Below are 22,177 nucleotides of genomic sequence, written 5' to 3'. Positions count from 1 at the left end.
TTAGATGTATGACTTTACATCTTTGTATTGGAACCTTACGTTACCGGGAGTGTCATAGGCTATAATAATCAATAAATTTAGTTTAAATAAATTTAAAAAAATTGAAAAATTATACTATATACAAATAATATATACAGAATTATCAGTCGCAAGCACTCTTAATTTTCTTATATTAGTAATTATCCTATGTTAAAGAGTAATGTTTCTCAGCAATTTTTTTTGGCAGTCGTGCTTTTTAATTTGCAATATTTAGCAATTACTCTACGATACCTCCGATGATTTATATTTATACATCTATTGGATACTTCCGTACGCCATGTAATTTCGGTGGAAAGCGAGAACATTTCTTAATGAGAAATTTTAATAATTTTTGGCTCATATCCTGGACTATTTTCCAAAGGATAATAGGAAAGATGGACATCAATGGAATGAAGGGAATATTTAACTGCAATGGATGTAGTAATATTTAATCTTATTTAATTTACCGGGTCCAATGTAATATAAAAAAAAAAAAAAACATCAGAATGATAAGAAATTGACGAAAAACTCTTCATTTACATAATGCCTCCGGCATCCCTTAGTAGGTTGGGGTTATGAATAGACATCCGAGTTAATAAATCCTGCCAAACCGCTTGCAGTTTTAGCCTGAAGAAACTGGAGAAAAATGGATGTAGCAAAAAAAAAAAATAAATGTTAAGTATATAATATTTATCACACAGTTTTTTCTCTTACAATCATTGTATGCTTCTTACTTTTTTTTATTTATTTTTCTCCTCGTTTTGCTTACTTTACATGTAAATAAAAAATCCCTTTCGGCACACCGGAAGGCAAAGGCAACCGGTGCTAAGTAGGTGATAAAAAAGATTTCCAACTCAAAATTAAGAAAAACTTTAAATTTATTCAGTCTGATGAATAAATGGTTGCATGTGAAAAAAAGGTTTCACATGTTTAGCGTACAATTCCAGCAACATTTTGGTCATCCCTTGCCGTAAGGCTCGGTCATATCAAAAATTGTTTCAGACAAAAGTTTTAGGTAATGTTTAGAGGACTAACGACCACTTTAAACCGATTCGATATTGTGCCTATTAAGGGAGGTACGATTTTTTGTCTTCGAAACCCAATTTTTTCCACCTTTTGGGCCAATGGTTGATGATATCAAAAAACTTTACTTAGATAAGTTTTAGGCCCTTATCTAAAAAATAGTAGGAACTTTAAACGAATTCGATATTTTACTTAATAAGAAAGTTATAGCGGTACTTTTTTTCGAAGAAGCCCCCATTTCTACTCTCTTGGTCCAATTTGCCTGCCCATTAACGGACTCGACCGACATTTTTCTTCGTTATATTTTGTGTATCAATTTGAAAGTGACTGGCGTAAAATTACAGCAGTTATAGTGTCCACAAGAAAGTGAAATATTTATATATATAAACTTTTGGACTCACGGTGGTTTTGGGGCCTGGGGAATGTGAAACCCGAAGATATGTCGAAACGTTCTGGAAGTTGAATCATGATACTATTATTTTATTTAGGCTGCTTTGTTATGATATCTACCAAAAAAAAAAGATATCTTATGATGTTTACGGCAAAAAAGTATAAACCTACAAATTAAATGTACTTTCTAATAAAAAAATATTGTATTTTATTTACTGCTTCTATCGCGACCGCCTACTAATTTTTAAGACTGTGGATATTAAATTTTAGTTGACTGCAATACATGAATATATTTAATTTTCCAAAGTAATTTGTTTAATTTTTAAGTTTAAAAATTAATCGAGCTGTTAAAAATTGAACTCGTCTGTATCGAGTAAACGACAGAATTTTAAGATCATAAGCCGATTGGTAGTTATGTTTTACGAAACTAAACAAAACAAATGACAAAATTTTATATTCTTAGCGATGAAATCATATAGTTTATTCGACATTTCCTAAAAATTAATTTGCAGGTACTCTCAAGTTCTAAAGAAAAAAGTAGAAATTCCATACATTACACCGGCATTAAGAGTTTATTTTTTTTTACTTTTATAATTAGGAAAACATAAACACAAATCAAACTGCTAATAAGTTAACTTATAATTTAGATTAAAGTGTCTTCTAACAATTCCACCCAATCATATATTTAAATAAAGCTGTACTATATATAAGTAATTATAATGAATTTTAAACGGGTGAAATAGGAGTGTTCTGAAATTTTAACTTATTTTATCGAAATCTTTAATGCCGTACTCGTAAGTTGCCGTAACAGTTTTGACTTTAACACGTCAAGTTTCCGTTGGTAAAGAGTTGTAGTTGTCAGACTGGTTTCATCTATAAGTCTCTAATGAATGATAAAATAACTTACTCTATACGTAAAAAAAACTTGTAGTTGTGGTATTTTTTTATTATCTATTAGATCTTTATGTTTTATCTGTAGACAATGAGGTTTCTCTGGGGGTTTTTGGATTTGTGATTCGCTGTGGTATGGCGATAACAGAGTTTAGATTGTCGATTATTTAAAACAGTTACGTACTGTGAGCGGTCAAAATTTGATGGATTCCGATTGGTCAGTCCGTTTCCGCGCTGTGTTTTGTTACAAAATACGGAATTATGATTGGTGGAAATTTATTGCATTCCGATTGGTAAGTTTCATTCCGCGCTGTTTGGTCGAAATTTAGCGAGTAGCGATTGGTCAGTACGTTACCGTGCTGTGATTAGCGACAAAATGAGGAACTGCGATAGGTTTAAATATATTGCACTCAATTAGTCAAGGGGTGTGTAAAAACTGTTATATAAAATTTATATAACACTTATGAATTAAAATATTATATTTAATAAGATTAAATATTAAAGGGAGAAATAGATATATTTAAATAAATATATTACTATATATAATATATATATTATAATATAACTATCTTTTTTCTTTTTTGTAATATAATAATTAATCAATTGAATGATATAATTTATATTATAATCTTATTATAACGAAAAAATTTTTGTTGAAAAAATAAACTCAAAAATCAAAAATTGCAAAAAATTGCAAAAAATTGCAAAAAAATTGCAAAAAAATTGCAAAAAATTAAAAATAAATTAAATAAGCAAATAATGTACCGTATAAAAAAAACGATATATAAAAAAAAAAGGAAAAAAAAACAATGGATTTTTATACTTAAGCAAGATGCCTGATTAAAGGATTACTTTGATGAAGTAAATTAAGTGAAACCTCACTCATGCTAAATTGTAAAATCCAGAATTAAACTGAAACTAAAGAAATCAAAATTCTTAATGCATCACACATCCTTTTACAAAAAGATAAGCTAAACCAAGCTTATGGGTTCATACCCCATCGATGAATAAATTCTCTTTTTAATTAAAATAAATTTATCAAAAACAATATTTTTAACAACAATAACCATAAGAATTATTATAACAATATCCTCCAACAGAATAATATTTTCATGAATATCTATAGAAATTAATTTAATTTCTTTTCTACCCCTTTTAAAAAAAAGAAATAAAATAAATGAACAATCTATAAAATATTTAATCATTCAAAGAATATCCTCATCAATTATAATAACCTCAATAATTATTAATGCTATCATTAACTGCCCCATTAATGAAAGAATTTTAATAATAATGAGAATATTAATAAAAATAGGTTTAATCCATTCCACCTATGAGTCCCAAGAATTATACAAATAATAAGATGAGAAATATGCATAATAATAATAACTATACAAAAAATTATCCCCACAATTATTGCAACCCAAATAACCAGAATTAAATTAATAATAACATCAATAATTATATCAATAATTATAGCACCAATCTCAGGAATAAAACAAACCTCACTAAAAAAATTAATAGCATACTCTTCAATTTCAAACTCACCAGTAATAATCTTTTCATTAATAATTTCAAAACAACAATTTATTCTTCTATTAATTATATACACCATAATTAACTTAACTATAATAAACACATTCAAAAAAAACAATATCAATTTTTTAAACCAAATTAATACACAGACAAATTTAACAAAAACATCCCTAATAATTTCATCATTATCAATAAGAGGTATACCGCCAACTACAGGATTTTTAATAAAATGAATAATTATAAAATCAACAATTTACATGGCACCAATAATTCCATTAATTATATTAATTTCATCAATTATGTCAACATTCATATACTTAAACATAATAATCCCTACAATAACCAAATCAAATAAATCAAAAATAAAAAAAAATAACAAAAAAAGAATCAATTACACCAATTATCTTAAATTTAATAGGAATTCCAATAATAATAATTTTTAAATTAAATTAAAGAAGGATTTAAGTTAAAAAAACTATTAACCTTCAAAGTTAAAATTATTATTGCAAATAAGCCTTAGCAAGTAATGCACCTCTATATTTGCAATATAGAATCATAATTGAATACAAGACAAATAATGAGAGGTTTAAAACCTTAAATAAATTTACAATCTATCACCTAAATCAGCCATCCCATTTAATGAATAAATGAATATTTTCAACAAATCATAAAGATATCGGAACCCTTTATTTTATTTTTGGGCTCTGAGCTAGACTACTTGGAACAATAAGAAGAATAATTATCCGATTAGAACTAATACAACCAGGATCAATAATTAAAAATGACCAAATCTATAATACCATTGTAACATCACATGCATTCATTATAATTTTCTTTATGGTTATACCAATTATAATTGGAGGATTTGGAAACTGACTAGTTCCCATAATAATTGGTGCACCAGACATGGCATTCCCACGAATAAATAACATAAGATTTTGATTACTACCACCATCAATTTCACTTTTAATTGCAAGATCAATCGTAGGGTCAGGATCAGGAACAGGATGAACTGTTTACCCCCCTCTCTCAGCCCAAATTGCACATTCAGGACCTTCAGTTGACCTAACTATTTTTTCCCTACACATTGCAGGATTAAGATCAATTATAGGAGCAATCAATTTTATTTCAACAACAATTAATATACGACCAAAAGGAATAACTATAGAAAAAATACCCCTTTTCTGTTGATCAGTCCTAATTACAGCAATTTTACTACTAATATCACTACCAGTATTAGCTGGAGCAATTACAATACTACTAACAGATCGAAACTTTAATACTTCATTTTTTGAGCCAACAGGAGGGGGAGACCCAATTTTATATCAACACTTATTCTGATTCTTTGGACACCCAGAAGTGTATATTTTAATTTTACCAGGATTCGGATTAATCTCACACATTATTACAAATGAAAGAGGAAAAATAATAACATTTGGTCATCTAGGAATAATTTATGCAATATTAGCAATTGGTATTTTAGGTTTTATTGTATGAGCACACCACATATTTACCGTAGGTATAGATATTGACACACGAGCATACTTTACATCTGCGACTATAATTATTGCAGTGCCAACAGGAATTAAGATCTTTAGATGAATGGCCACTATACAAGGAATAACAAAAAAAAAATCTCCCCAAATAATCTGATCTATAGGATTTGTATTCCTATTTACTATTGGAGGATTAACAGGAGTAATCCTAGCCAACTCCTCAATTGACGTAATTTTACATGATACATACTATGTAGTAGCCCATTTTCACTACGTATTATCAATAGGAGCTGTATTTGCTATTATAGCAAGAATTATTCACTGATTCCCACTAATAACAGGTATGAGAATAAATAAAAAATGATTAAAAATTCAATTTTCAACCATATTCTTAGGAGTAAACTTAACATTTTTTCCTCAACACTTTCTAGGACTAGCAGGAATACCACGTCGATATTCAGATTATCCAGACAACTACATAACATGAAACACAATCTCATCAATGGGATCATTAATTTCAATAATTAGAATTATAATATTCATATTCATTATATGAGAAGCCATAGCATTTAAACGAATTACAATCTTCAAAAACAATAAATCATCCTCAATTGAATGATTTTCAATTACACCTCCTCCTGAACACTCTTTCAATGAATTACCACTAGTATCTAAGCCATTCTAAGAGTGGCAGAAAATTGCCATGAACTTAAAATTCATTAATAAATTAAAAAAATTTCCTTAGAAGTATCATCATGAATAAAATTTAACATAATAAATAGAGCAAGACCAATCATAGAACAACTACTAAATTTCCATGACCACACCATAATAATTCTATTATCTATTACAGTAACAGTAACAATTATAATAGCAACAATAACAAAAAATAAAATTTTTATTACACTTACACTTAAATTTTATATTACACTTGCCATTATTTAATTAGGTAAATATGCTTTTTTCGATTAATCTAAAGTTTTGATACTTGTAATCGGTTAAAAGCTGCAGTATTATGGTTGGTTGGTAATCAGTATAATATGATTTCTCTGATGGTTTCAATATTAAATTATGGGAATGAGTTCCGTGTTGGAGGGAGGAAAAACTTAGGCAGAATCTGTGATAAGCTAAAGAGATTGCGTACTGTGATTGGTTAATGTTTTTTTTCGGTTTCAGCTTGTGAAATAGAGCATTTGTGGTGAAATCATATTTTGTTTGTATATCAATCAATATATTCGTTGTTATAAAAGAACAAACTTTCAGTTTATTTTCAATTATGAACAGCATGATGATTCATATAAGGTTAAGGACTGATGCTTATGAATATGCAAAATATGCAGATTACCTAATGTTGATAGCACTCTGAATGAATAGCTACAAAAATCATGAAAAGATCAAGAAATTACAAAAAAAAAATGGAAATTAACGGGAAACTTAACGGGAAATTATCAAATCATAAAATATAGAAAGGGTCTTTAGGAAGAGCGGAAAGTTAAGTACTAAAGAACTACAAAAATACGAGTTTAGATGAGAAAAAAATATAAATATTTAGAGGTAACTTTCATGTCTCGGTAAATACTGAGGACGCGCCTCAAAAAGAGAAACTGAGGAAAATTGATGCTAAATAATGCCAAATATTAACCTGGACAATAGATAAGTCGAAGACCGTTTTGGTGAAATATGGATTAATAAACTTTGATCAAAAATGTTTTCAATTAACCACAAAAAAGAAAGAAATGTTTTCAATTAGCTACAACTTTCCAATTCCCCTCAGCAACAACGTAGTGGAATAACAATTAGATACAAAAAAAAAAAAACAGAAAATATAAAACCGAATTGATATTAAATTACAGTCTGAATATGTTAACAAAAGCAGATGATGAATTGTGCCAGGCAAACGATAGCAAAAAAAGTAAATATTTACAAAGCACGTTTTTATAAACATTTGCTTTTAGAAGCTGAAGTGCTCCTCTTTGGATTTACGGGGAAGAACATTACCATTTCTGTCAATATGTAATACAAGATAAAAGAAAATTATTTTTCATTTTACAGGAAAGCTGTCCGGTTTTTATTTTTAGGAATTTTACAAGTACTCTTGATTTGCATGCAAACAACTTGGAGAGAATGAAGTCATAAAATAACTAAATGGAAAATGATAGTAGGCTATTTACGTAAAGCATAAAACTTTATTTAAGAGTTAATATACAACTATAATATACGCTATAATGAAAAGTTTAATTTACGCGTTTCTGTCATCCCGGTGCTATTGATTTACTACAGAAATCTAAATTAAATTTGTTAAAATATTAGACAAAGCATTGATGGACATCTAAATTCAAAGTATAGTGCATCTAGTATGGTTTCTGCACAAGGATTTTTTGTTCATGCGTGTGTATGTTTATATTACTTACTAGCGCATGAATGAATATGAGGTAAAGATAACATTAGGTGCTGATACAACGTCTGCGTTGAGCCAACCCTTTAGTTGGCTCGACGAGTTCTTGTTAGACCTGGAAGCGGTAATCAGAGAATCGAGGAGGCCGGTGGTCCTATCTGGTGATTATAATGCAGACTGTGTTGCGTTCGGGGGGGGGGGGAACAGGTCGATCTGTCGAGGTTTTAAACTGGCTGTTCTTCTGGGAGTTCTAAATTTGTCGGTTGTAAACACGCCGAGAGTACGGACGTTCATAGGACGTGGAGAAGGATCCACAATAGACATCACTGCGGTAACGGAGGGAGTGACACTCGTTGCGTACGCCGACGATTTGGCGGTGCTCGTTGATGGCCCCACAGAAGATGAAGTGGAGAAGAGGTGCTTTCGACACCTTTACCACAGATAAGCATGTGGTTGGCGACAGGGGCTACGACTCGTTCCACAAAAAACGCAACTCGTAGTTTTTATTTTTCTGTTTGGGACGAAAAACGCCTGTGCGTTATCATCGCCCGGAATTTTCTTTAATAAAAAGGTAAAATAACACTAAAATAATAAAACTAAAAAGAAATAATAATAAAAAAAAAAGACCGAGGCCCGGCTGCTCGGGCAGGGCCCGGGAACGGCATAGCCGGGTCCGGTGTTCCTGGCCTTAGTGATTACAGCTAGAGGCAAGATAAAAATAAGGAAAAGATCCGGAACCGGTGAGCCGACCGGCTATGCCGGGGCTACCTGCCTACCGGTAGGTGGGGAGGCTCATTAGAGTCGCAAGTACACTCCCCTGGGCTGAGTAATGCTTGATTGTTGAGCCGGCCCAGTGGAGCAGGAGAACCAAACACAAAAAAAATCCCTTTAGACGGCGAACATTACAAATTACATAAATAATTTAAATATGATAAACATTAGATACATTGTTTATTATAGAAATTGTGACCTCTTAACTACACATTGTAGGTGTGCTTTATGCTAATTTGGTTTATTTTATTATTTATCACAAAAACGGAATATTTTACATAAAATTTTTCTCAGAAAGATAAGGCAGTACGGAAAAGTGTTAAGGTAAAGTTTGATAAAATTTTATGACTTATTAAGTTTAGTGGGCAAACAATTATTTTATATTACATGATAATATATTTTCGTAACTTTTAATTTTTTTAAATTAATGAAAGAATATGATATATCATCGTATTCCAGCCTCGTTATTGAAATAAATTATTTTGTAACTAATTTTTACCTCGAAAATTTTATTTTAATTTTAGAAACCAATCTTGTATACGGCTTATATCATCAGTTATACCAGAATAATTTAAAAAAATGTTTTTCGTTGTTTACTTGAGAGAAATTTTAATACGTTTCGTAAAAGGATTTATACCAACCTCCGTGGCGCCAGTGGTAGTGTCTCAGTCTTTCACCCGGAGGTTCTGGGTTCAAATCCCGGTCAGATATGGCATTCTTCATACGCTATAAATTTCCATTCGGGTTAAACGATCACAACAGTCGATGCCCGCACATCTCATTAAAAAAAAAGAAAGAATTTATTGTTTCAAATAATTTCACATTATATATCGTAATACATAAGATTATCGCAACGAAAATGATCTAAACGGAAAATCTTTTAGAATAGTATAAAAAAAGATTTAATACAGCCACAAAAAATATCTTCTGCTGATAAATTAAAGAAATCGAAGGGTTTAAAAAACGTCAAAGAAAATTACGTTGAAGAATGGAGTGATACGAAAATATATGTAGTAACTATTCGTTTTTTTTAAAACGATAAAATTGTAGCACGAGTAATAAAAGACAACCTTATGTCTGAAAGAAGAAAAAAGCCTTTAAGTAACAAAATCATTAACTACCTTATTTTTGTTTGTTTAACCTCCAGGTCCACAGTTAAATATTGCTTCAGAGTATGAGATGAATGATTTGTAGCATGTGTGAAAATGACATGCTTGACCGGGATTTGAACCCGGGACCCTCCGGGTGAAAGCACCTTATAGTACTTACAGAATACTTTTTTTTTGTTTTTCGTATGAGGAGGAAAACGTTCTGCTAGCCGCCGGCAGGCCCGCTCTGATGGCAAGTGCGGGGCTCTCACCCACTAAAAAATCTCCCCCTCTAGTCATGCAGGGGACAGACCTAATCCACGTGGTATGTACACAGCCCCTGCGCAATCACCCAAGCACTCTTGTCACCAAATTAGAATAGACAGAGCGACGTCCCAAGGGGATCTTCGGCGAACGATGACCCCGAGGAGCCCCGACGCCCACCCCTTAATTCTGGCCGTCCATAGCCACCCGGCTTCGGTCTCTCCGCCTAAGGTCAACTGCAGTATTCCAGTCTGTCTGTCTCTCTCCTTTGCTGTCTTGTTTCTAATTATGGCTGATACCGCAATCGTAAGGTACGGAGTACCTTACGCTGAATAACTGAACGTTGTATTCCGTTCCACACTAGTCTTTAAAAGACCGATATTTCTTTCTCACTCAAAGATAAATTTAAAAAAAATGTCAAACGCTTTTTGTAAAAGAAAAGAAAAAACTCTATAAGAAGTACAAAAATTGCAAACATTTTAAAATCGGTGTTATAATTTTTACGTGCATCATCATCAAAGTGTAATTAATATACATTTTTTATAACACAGTAATAGAGTTGACGAATTTGTTTTACCCACAAATATACAAAATATATACAGGCCAGGTCAGTGAAGGAAATCATTTAATAAAAATGGTCACTCAACGACAACTGCACGAAAGTTACTTTTCAACCGGTTCAAAATTTCACGTCATGGGCGGGTACTGTTTGTTCATGCAATTAACGTATTTGTTAAAATGTTTGAGGAAAGTGGATTCACATTAAATTTAAAACATAAAGGGCCAGCAAAAAGTGTTTGAATGCCAAACACAACAATAGAGTTCAAACCGCCGTAATATACATACCGTAACGTTCTATAATTAAAAATGCATTTAAATTGAATATCAGTGAACCATAAATTAATCAAATCTTAAATAAGGACTTAAGTTTTCCCTCCTATAAAATTAAAATCGCTCAGAAATTATAAGATGTTGATTTGGTCGTTCGCATGAATTTTTGTCAAGAAATGCAGGAGAGAGTCACCCATCTGCCGTTACTGCGATGCGGTTGACGATGCCGAAGCACACAATTTTTGTGTGCAGACGATGGGAGGAACATCGTATAAATGTAGGATTGATGCATACCCGACCGGAGCAGCTCTCGGAGTGGCTCTTGGCTGTGTCCGCAAACCGGCATAATTTTGCAATATTTGCAAGAGCAGTCCTCAGAATAAAAGATGATACAAGACGACTGGGATAATTACGGTTTTAGTTTGTAGCAGGGCTGGGCGGACAGCCCCGTTCCTGAAGGCTCACATGCCCTGGTGTGTGAGTTCCCGTGATGGAGCGGGGACTCCTGGGGTCCGTTAGGTGTGAATGAATGAAAAGACCGAAATCCGGCCAGCGGTGTGGGTTGCCGGATACGCTTTGTCGGCTTCGGCTCCCGCGCCGTCGGTTTGAGGCTGGCAAAAGGAAAGACCGAGACCTGGTCTCCGGGGGGGGGGGGGGGGGGGGTGTCTGGGAACGGCATAGCCGGGCCTGGTTCTTCCGTTGGAGATTAGAGGCAGGCAATTAAAAGATCCGGAAAGGACACGTCCTCGAGTCGAGTACACTTAATTGGATGTCCGGCTCGGGGATGTAGGAAAAAAAGTATAGGAGTTCTAAATTTTCTCTCGTTTTACTGACGTAGCCTTTAGTTACGAAAAATTATTTTATATTAATAAATTTAGTTACTATTTTATAAACGATAAATTGTTTATATAGCTTGTTTTTAAGATATCCATTAAATCTGAAGGTTCTATGATTTTGTAAAGCTATTATTAGTATAAAATAAAGGTCTCAATTATCCGAAATTTCCGATATCCGTGCTCCCAATTATCTCAGTTTATCAAATTTCTACTAGATTTTTTTACATTAATTCTCAGTAGACTTTAAGAGAATCCTTTAACTGTACCCAAAAAAATTGCAGGATATTAATTACGGGCAAGAAATTTCTTAAACAAATATTTTATAGTTTAAATCTTCTCTTGATATTATTATAAAATTTGTCCTGAGTAAATAAAACAATTTTTTTTTTTAATTTCATCGCAGATTATAAAAGATATTAACTTTAATTTCTTTCCTTTTAATTTTTTTTGTGTTTTAAGTGTTAATTAACCGGCGAAATTATAATAAAAATTAGTTTCGTGGATCTAATCTTTTAATTTTTCATTATAATTGGTTCAATCATTCTTTCTACACTTACACTAACACTACGATTGATGTGCAAAACCTTGATGTTCAAAACTTAATTAAAAAAAAAATGTGTGCATAATGTGGTGCATGAAACAAAAAAATATGCATGAGTTGGAATATTCAATACAATGAATTCATTTTTGTAGGTTACATAAAGATACCATAAAAAGAATAAGATCTCAGGATAATAAATGAAGTTAGAGTGTATAAAGCTAAATTACCAAATGGAAACGTTTACTAAAAAACAAAACAAAGTAATAGATGTTTATTCGATTATGAGGATTAAAAAATCAATAAAAAAAATATAAATACGAGAACATTAAAAACCTTAAAAATATATAATATAAATAATTTATCAGTAAAAAAGAATAGTCCTTGTGGGAAGTTTAGGAGATATAGACATTATGTATTATAAATACATTTTTATTTTTCATTTGAACTGAAGAGATTACGAAAGAGGTTAATAATGTATTCGCCCTGAGGTAGATAATCCCCACGTCGGAACACAACATCTATGTTCCACGACCAGGGCGGCAACAGCTGTACTTACGTACATTATATATAGATGGCTAACGGGGTTCCGAGTAAATTCCTCGGTTATGCTTTTTTACGTTTGACCTGTTTCCAACTTCAGGTCGCTAAACGGACTGGATTTTTCGGCTACCTGCAGGAAATGGAATAATAAACGATTTTGGAAATGGACTCATACCACTTTTAGAGCTGGCGATGTGGCGGCCAGGGTCAATGTTATTGCACGTGTAACGGAGACCCTTCCGTTGTCCACATGCCCCCTGCGATGGCAAGCATGTAGCAATGGTGCCCATGTATGTCGGTGCATGGGAGCTCTGAAAGCTTCGGTGAGTAGAAGCCTGGAGTCACTGCAGAGATTGCGCATCCGCTCTCTGCCAGGACATATACCGGTTCCACCGGAGTACCGGATCGGACCTCCAAGGTTAGTAGCCCTGGAGTGGGGGTGTACCCCGGCGGCTAGCCTTGCTACAGAAGGGATAGATGTTCATGAATATTGAACAAACTAACGTGGCAGAGGGTACACGTAAACACCCTCGTTTAGAAACCTCCGATTCGCGACAAGCGAAGAGGAAAAAGAGCAAGGAGAGATAAAATCAAGAGAGATGCTGACAAAATCAGTAGGGAATTGAGAAATTCGTTGTTTGGAAACATTGCTCCCAAACCAAGATTTTTAATTGTTACAAAGGAGAATGGAAACTTTCAAAAGTTAGCCCATTTTTAATCGCAAGAGATATTGTGCTGGTGGTCCTGTTAAAGAAATTCGTAAAACTTCTAATGGATTCCATGTCAAAACCATCAACGACATGCAAAGCCAGAAAGTTTAGGCGTTGAAGAAGATCGGTGAATTTGCGGTTTCTGTCCAACCGCATAGCACACTTAACTCATCCAGAGGAGTTGTTGTTTGTCGCGATCTTCTAATTGTAGATTAAGAAGAAGAAGAAGAAATTGTACAAGAAATGTCGAGTCAGGGAGAGTGACTCAGTGTCGCAGACTAACCATACGAAGAAATGGTGAAGTTGTTCCTTCGGCCTCGCATATTTTAACATTTAATAGGCCGAACCTTCCTGAAAAGGTACGAGCTGGCATCCATCGGCTTGATGTACGGGCATTCATTCCGCAACCGATGAGATGTTTTAAGTGTCAACGATTCGGACACACAAGAGCTAGATGTGAAGCGCAGGAAATATGTATATGTGGAGAGAAAATACACGAGGGTGACCCATGTAAAGACCCTCCAATCTGGGTTAACTGTAAAGGGCATCACAACTGGAACTATGTTGGGAACTACCCTACATATAAATTACAAACAGCCATTCAGGAAGTTAAAACGCTTCACAAGGTCAGTTATCCTGAAGCGAAGAAAATTGTAAATCAGCGTACACGACGACCATCGACTTCTTATGCAGAAGCAGCGGCTGCCCCGTCCACATCTTAAATTAATGTGGAGCAGTTGCTTAACACGATGGCACCAAGTCTTGCGACAATGATTGAAAGAATCATTGATTCAAAGATTGAGTCGACTCATCAGAGAAAACAAAGTAAAGTTGAGACGGCTCATCCCCGGACTGACGCCGTTGACACGAGAGACGCACCAGCGCCGTTTAAAAAACCAGCCAAATCTGCAATCGTAAAGCCACCAACTAGCGTAAAAATTAAAAATCTTGACTTTTCTGACAAAGAGAAACAGATCACTCCGTCGACTAGTCACAAGCCTAAAGAAATTATGACAAGAAAATCCGAGTCTACCGAAATGGAGGTGCAAGTTACTATCGAGAAAGCACCAGATAAAGATATAAAAACTGCAACAATGGAGCCTCCAAAAGCTCAAAGAACAGCTTCAGTGAGAGCATCTATTTCAGCTGGACCCAGCACTGCAGTAGAGATAGAATCCAGCTCATCAGCCGCGGAAAGTGCATCGTTTGCTAGTATAGATTCAATAGTAACGATGCTAACTGCACCAACGAAGTTTTTGTCTCCTGACGTCAGCCGCAGAACGTCACTAGCATCGGAAAGAGAGGAAGACGATGCCATGTCTGAGGCCTCAGATACGCTGTCATCAGAGGTTGAGGCCGTTAGAAGAGTGGAGAAACGGTGCAAGAAAGGATGGCCGAAAGGAAAGCCTAGGAAGTAATTTTTTTGGATTCGAAGTTATAGAAAAATGTAATTTTTGACCTCTTTTGATTCACGAGAATGTGAATCACTGAACCTTTTTTTAATTTTTTTTTTGAAGTGGGATGGGGCTAATGACCAAAGTAGTCGATGCCCCTAAAAACCTCAAAAAAAAAAAAAAATGTAATCTTTAGTTAAAAATCAATTTTTATTATTAATTCTTTTTTTTTTTAAATAAAGGTAGAAGAAACTTTTTTTTTGTAGATTTTCCTAAGTATTATTTAAAATATATATATATATATATATATATATATTTACTAATTACTTTATAATTCCAATGATGATTGTTTAACAATTAAAATGATCATCTATACTTGGTGAGATGTATTTCTGCCGATGAGTTTTAAGTTTAATTAGTCTCTTCGCAATAACGGTTGAGAATCGTATGAGCTGATTATGTTTTCCAATCGCTTCTATATGTAATTTTTAATTATATTATTGTAATTAAAAAAAAAATTTACATAAGCTTGCGCAAGAAGATTGACTTTTCGGTATTTTATTTTGTTTGAAAAACTATCAAGTCAGTTTATCTAAAATTTTGAAAAAAAAAAAATTTCTTGTGTATAATAAATACGATGATTAAACTGGTTTATTCAAATATTTATGTTTAAAATTTTGTTTTAATAATTAACAATCATTGTGCGACTATCTATTGGTAAATACTTAAAACATTTATAAAAAGAAACGTAAACTTTCAAACTTGCAGCATTATAATGAATTACGCATCTAACTTGCCCCGCTAAATATTTCTACCTTAATTGAGCGTAACAAGAACGACTAAACCAATCTTAATTAAATTTTTACATGCACAACTTCAAATACAAAACTCTAACGAGTATAAATTTCAATGTAATTGATAACTAGCTTTGGAGATTCTCGAGCCACAAATATTTTTGGTGAGTGAAAATTCATTTTCACCACCAAATATGGTGGGATGAGATCGCACGGAGAGAGTTGGTGGGTGAAAATGATTTTCATCCACCAACTTCCACCATGCGATCTAAAGTAATACCGTACCTTTTTCTTCAAAAGGTCGGTAAAAAAGACAACCTTCTTGTGGCAACCTTTAACCTTACTTAAGTTTACACCAATATGAAATGTCCCCAAAAATCTAAATATGACCTTTATTTAGACTATTATTTTTTTTTACTGACTTCACCAAAATTGATCTCTTTTGGACCAACTGTTTTCCAGTTATCAGCCATTTTCTTCGTAACTATCTCAGTTAGGAATGCCTATTTGTAAATAAGAAAAGAACTTTTGTGATTGTTTAGATAAGCCGAATAGGAGAATGTGAATTGTAATTAAAAGAAATACAGAGATGAACACGTATTTGAATAGAAAATCTTTTTAAAATAACTTTTGTTTTATCAGGAGCGGGGAGGAAAAAGCACAATAACCTTTATATAATTTAGATAACGTAACCCACGTAAATTACATGGTAGAGCGCTATACACGAAAGTAGATAGTGGTAAATCATTTTTTTGCAACTTTTACAGTACCTCAACCTCTCTGAAGTTAAATATTTAATTTAACTTTTACTTACAAGAGTTAGCTTATTCACAATAATAAATAAATATAACAATAATAATAGTAATAATGGTTATTTTTAATTACTAATAAAAAGTATTATCTTACTCTGCTAGTAGAAACAGAATATTAATTTTTTCAACATTTTTCAACTGATTGAAAGAGTTACTACTTGAAAATTGATCAATAACTGCAAACGTTTTGGCCTTAAAGCGCCCAGATTTAGTGAGGATTACAATAAAAAATTATTTGTTACATATTTAATTGGGTATATTTTATCCTAAACTGGAATTTATCCGGTTTCAAACGGGTGAAAATTCAAATTACGTTAAAAAGTATAGGCAGAAGAGTATTTTTTAAAATTAAAAAAAATATATATATATGTATAAAAAATAAAATAATATTGTATCGGCTAACAGGAAACTGTTTGGGGAGTAAAGACCACTCTCTGTAATGAGCATTTTAGCTTTCGGACCACCATCAGGTATGGCTTCAGAGAACTTTTGTTATGGCTTTCAGTCAATTTTGTAGCGTGTAAAAATGCCATGCCTGACTGAGATTCGAACCCGGGACCTCCGAGTAAAAGGGTGAGACGCTAACACTCGCACCACGGAGGCCGGCTGTCTGTAATGAGTTTTAAACTAATTTGCAAAGATGTAGACTAAAAAGTCTAATTTTTTTAAACGCTTCTTTATAATTTTATCTTTGATGATTTATAAATATTTAGTACAGATAATTAATTCTATGTTTAGCCAAAATGAATATATAAAAGAGTTTTAAATAATTTACTTACGATTAGTTGTACAAATAGTCCAAAGTCCAGACACAGTCCTTTTATTAAGATAATCTTCACCACCTGAACCGTTATAATTTGGATTTGGCATTTTTTCTTCAGTAATAAGCCACTGGTTTGTACTGATAGCCACGCAGACTATAACGAGGCTCAGCACCGCCAGAAATGGCGTCACCAGCCACAGTATCTGCATAGCATTCCTTCGTCCCCAGGTCTACTTACATTCCCTCGTTCCATCTGCTTTTATCACTTATAATATATATGTATTTGTAAACTATTAAAACAATTCACCACTTCTTTCTTCAAATTTTACGAATAAAAAAATTCAAGATATAACTTTTTTTAATAGTTTATAGATTTTTAAAGTTAAAATTAAAAAAAAAAAAATCACGTACACAAAGTTTAAAACGAATTTTAGGCACTATCTCTTAATTTATTCAACTCACTCATTTTTGTTATTAAAACACCATCTCATTTACTAATTATTGTTCAATAAGTGTATTTTATCAAATTATTTTCTTTAAATAAAATTTCAATTACAATAGAACCGATATCTTTTTTCTTCTTCTATCATATGCTTTTGAAGTTTTCTTGATAACCTGTAACAAAAGTAAAGAAAAGAGAAGATTAATATTTAAGTCGAGTAATAATTAATAAATTACAAGTTATGATACAAATCTATATATTTTAGCTAAAAATTCGTTCAAAGATTACAGACTTAGTTAAATACCTAGTAAAAAACTGCCACATTTTTTTTTTTATTTTAACAAACTTCGAAATTCTTACGTATGTAAGAATTTTATTCGGAATCAAATTTTTCGTAAGTTATGTCTTTATTACCCATTTAACAAAGTTATTTTACGTCAAACATAAAATAATGTGTTTTTCGACCCCAATCTTTCGTCGTTTACCCACAGATTTCATTAAAACTACAAGAAATACAGTTTGGGATCTATTGTTTTCAATGTGTCAGATTAGATATCTTATAAAACTACTACGTTTACTGCTTAATTTAAATTCCAAGAATTATGGTCTCGTTTAATTCTACTAAAGGAACAAAAATAAGGACGAAATATTTTGTCAGCCGACACTCGCTAACGAAACATTTCCGGACCTAAGTTTTATGAACTTTCTTCTTTATTTTCACCGGTAAAATACGTCCTGAATGTTTTTACATTCTTCGTGAATTACGCAGTAAAAGCTGACATTCTTCGCGTAGATGTTTGAGGGATTTTGAGCAGCGGAAAATCATACAAAAGCTGCTATCTCTGAATTGGGTAGAAGCCCTCTGTAGAATGGTTGATAAATCTAGATTACGAACTTAAATCAAAAAGAATTTTGTATACTGCAGATAATTTAGGCTTTAAGTATTCCATAGTGGAAAGAAATAGCAACCTACTGCTCAATTTTCCGAAGAATTGTGTTGCTCATCAAAGCTTAGTTAGGAAGCTGTGCTACTTCATATTGGAATAAGTACCCGTCATTACCATCAGCATACGCTGCTCGCATGAAGAAATCTTATAAAAATATGAAACTTGTATTTAGCAGGATTCAGTATGAGAAATATTTATGGCAAATTTCTGGAGATCTGAAAGTAATCGCGTTTTTACTTCGACTCCAAATTGGATATGCTAGGTTTTGTTGCTTTTTGTGCGAGTGGAACAGCAGGGATAGGAAAAACCATAACATAGAAGAGCAGTAGCCAAAGAGAGAGATACTGACTGTAGGAGAAAAGAATGTTGTTAGTCAGGTATTAGTAAAACCAGAAAAAGTTTATCTTCTGTCACTGCACATTAAGCTAGGTTTATTCAAAAGTTTTTTTTAAAGCAATGGATCATATGGTGCAGGGTTTCAGTTTTTAACAAAACAAATTCCCTAATACATACGATGCTAAAATAAAGGAAGAAATACTTGCCGGACCACAAATAATAAAACTAATGGTGATCAGGCGTTTGAAGAATATTTGAATGACTTGGGGGTTGCTGCATGGAGAGCATTGTGGTGAGCAATGTGGTAAACAACTTGCTTGGAAACCATAAGGCCAGTAACTACAGAGAACTTGTGGGTGAACTCCTTCAAAACTACAAAGAACTTGGGTGTAACATGTCACTCAAAATCCATTTCTTACATTCATATTTGAATTTTTTCTCAAAAATCTAGACCCTATCAGTGATGAACATGGAGAACGCTTTCGCTAGGAGATGTCTACAATGGAAATACGATACCAAGGAAAATGGAATCTAAAAATTCTAGCTGACTACTGTTGTAATCTAAAGAGGGATCTACCTACAGCAATTACAGCAGAAGATGCAAAAGAAATAGATTAGGTGAGTACAAAATGCATGTAATGTTGACATATTACGTTCACCGTACATTTTCTGTTTCAAAAGATATTCAATTACAAAAAATTACCCCGATAGAAACAATCTATTAACATACAAGAAATCAGCATAAAAATACTTTAAGAATCAGCCATTCACTCTCATTAACCAAACAAAAAATTAAATTTTGTTGACCAATGAATTTTTATACTCTGATTTCTAACATTCTAAGCTTCGGCTAGAAGAATCTATTCGTAGCTTAGAATGTTAGAAAATTATAGTAAAAGTGATGGGTTACATAATTTAAAACAAAAATAAAATCGTTAGAATGGTAAAATCTTTCTAAAAATGGTAAACATTTATGAGGTAAGATGAAGAAGATATTATTACGATTTTTGGTCAAGAAAGAGTAGAATAATAAAGAGAAAATTAAAAAAACAGAGCAATAGGAGCAGAAATAATAAAAATAATAATGAGTAAAAAATTATCGCAAAGGTTATTTTATTAAAATTTGCACAGTGAGAGATATTTTTCAATCAGAATAAATTTAAAGCTCAAAACTATAGCGATAGTCCAAATTATATCTGAACTTCTTCAGCAGAAGATGAAAATAATGAAAGAATATGTAAAGAAATAGATAACATAAAGAAAAAGGAGATTGATAATTTGGTACTAAAGAAGAGACTGAGATGCTAGGAGAAGAATTTAGAAAAATAATTAGAAGAAAAATAAAATTTAAGATAATGGACAAATTTGAAAGAAATAAAGAAGAAATAGATTTTCAAAAGTTCTGCATTAATATGAACCAGTAATTGTAAAAATCATTTTTATAAATCATAAATGAAGAATATGTACAAACTCCTTCTCTTCGTCTGACAATGAGACTAAGAGATACTAAATCGGGACGATACCAAATGGATAAAAATATAATGATCGGGCAGAGATATTTAAATATATTTATGATGTATAAAAAAACATCTAAGAAAAGATTTTATTCCGATCGCAATTAGTTAAATTAGACTTTTGGTTGAATTTAAGAGATTAGATAAATAATGCTGTGAAATAGACAAATTAAGATAGTTTAATATTAAAATTGGAAGAATCCCATTGGTAAATGAGCTACTACAAAAATAGATTCATTTAAAACGAAAAAATATATTTTATAAGCAAATAAAATAATAATTAAAGATAGGTAAGAAGAAAAAAAAAATCTATAATGAGTGAGAGAGAGAGAGAGAGAGAGAGAGAGAGAGAGAGAGAGAGAGAGAGAGAGAGAAATGGATGATAATTACCCATACGAAATCATATAACATTTTTAAAAATAACATTAATACAAACCGAACAGCAAATAAAATTTGGATGATTGAGAAAATATGGTTTGATTTAAAAATATTTCCAACTTCTTGAATGTGTTATATTTCTATTATAATTCCATAAATGAAACTGAATTTAAGAAATTAAAATTAAAAAATATCGCGTCATTAAAAGTGATTTTACAATTTCTTTTTTTTTACACCTTTAAACATTAACTTTTTAATATAAAGCTAGAAGGTTCGTAAGTATTAGTGCGATGTTTGAACGTTTTAGCGGTTGAGAAATGCTAAACCTTACCAGGATTCAAACCGAGTATCTTTCAAACGAAAATCAGAGACCAAAAAATTCGATTAAAGAGGTCAACAGAGTAGTGATGTTTCATTAATTCTATTTTATTTTAATAATACGTTTTATAATTCTATATTTGAGTAAATATAATTTATGATCGAAAGGGATTAGCAAACTTGGGTTGATTTTAAATGTTATGATTAACTGGAAATATAGTACTAGAATGAATTGTCTCGCCTAAAATTGCCAGTTACGGCGTTAATAATATCATAACATTTCAACAAACTATAAAGAGGACAATACAATAATATTTACAGTATGACGATAGTTAGTACTGGAGACAGAGGCTCGCTGCGTCAACGTTGATAGTGAGTGTAATTTATTAGAATCAGATAAAACAATGATACCGTATTCCATTATCCGTTTAAATGTTAGAAATTGCGAATACAATTTTTATTATAATTAATGAAATTATTAATAATTAAAATATTTGATACTTTTTTGTTTATACTTTAAATTCTTTCACTTAACTGTTATTTTTAGTGGCTTTCTGTATTTTAACAGTTTTTTCTATTGGTAATACGCACTGAAAATTCTAATAATTAAATCTTCTCTTGTATTTCGCTTCTATTTGTTATATTTCTAAAACACTTAGTTTTTTGTTCTGTAATACTAAAAATTTTGTTTTGTTTAATATTTAGATAAAATCTGCTACATTTTGATATGTTTTGTTTTTTAATAAAATTCAAAATTCTTATGTTTGTACTTAATCTCTAGTACACCTTATTCATACCATATTACTCGGAAACAAATTCTCTACAAATCTTGTTTAAATCATTTCTATGTGTTTTTAATCATCTGACAAAGTATTTTTACGCCAAATATAAAACACTTTGTTTTTTGACCTTATCTTTTGTCTTTTACCTCTGATTTCTCAAAAATGACTAAAAATACACTTCTAAAACCTATTTTTTTTTTCAATTTTTTTTTTTGATTTGGGCTCTAAGAATTACCATTTGCCTTAATTTTACCGTAGGCGCAGAAATCAGGGCGTAAACTAGCCGACACTCACTAATGTTTCTGAATCTATGTCTACATGAACTTTTGCTTTTTTGTTTCACCGGTAGATATCATTATGTTAATGG

The 22,177-nt window shown here is 32.0% G+C and overlaps 1 protein-coding gene and 1 pseudogene across 1 annotated transcript in view; one reads left to right on the top strand and one right to left on the bottom strand.

The window, feature by feature from the left end:
* Window positions 1–17,461, bottom strand: part of stg1 (stargazin-like protein) — a 158,694-nt gene extending 141,233 nt beyond the window's left edge. The window contains exon 1 of the mRNA XM_075374573.1: window positions 17,110–17,461. Coding sequence (XP_075230688.1) covers window positions 17,110–17,302 — 193 coding nt within the window. The 5' untranslated portion in view covers window positions 17,303–17,461. The remainder of the gene's footprint in view (window positions 1–17,109) is intronic.
* On the top strand, window positions 4,513–5,392 carry LOC142329779 (cytochrome c oxidase subunit 1-like; annotated as a pseudogene).
* Window positions 17,462–22,177: the final 4,716 nt, after the last annotated feature.

This window comes from Lycorma delicatula, chromosome 9 (genome assembly GCF_047948215.1).
Source record: "Lycorma delicatula isolate Av1 chromosome 9, ASM4794821v1, whole genome shotgun sequence".
Classification (NCBI taxonomy): Eukaryota; Metazoa; Arthropoda; class Insecta; order Hemiptera; family Fulgoridae; genus Lycorma; species Lycorma delicatula.
Note: the sequence above shows the minus strand (reverse complement) of the source record. Positions and strands in the feature narration are given on the sequence as shown.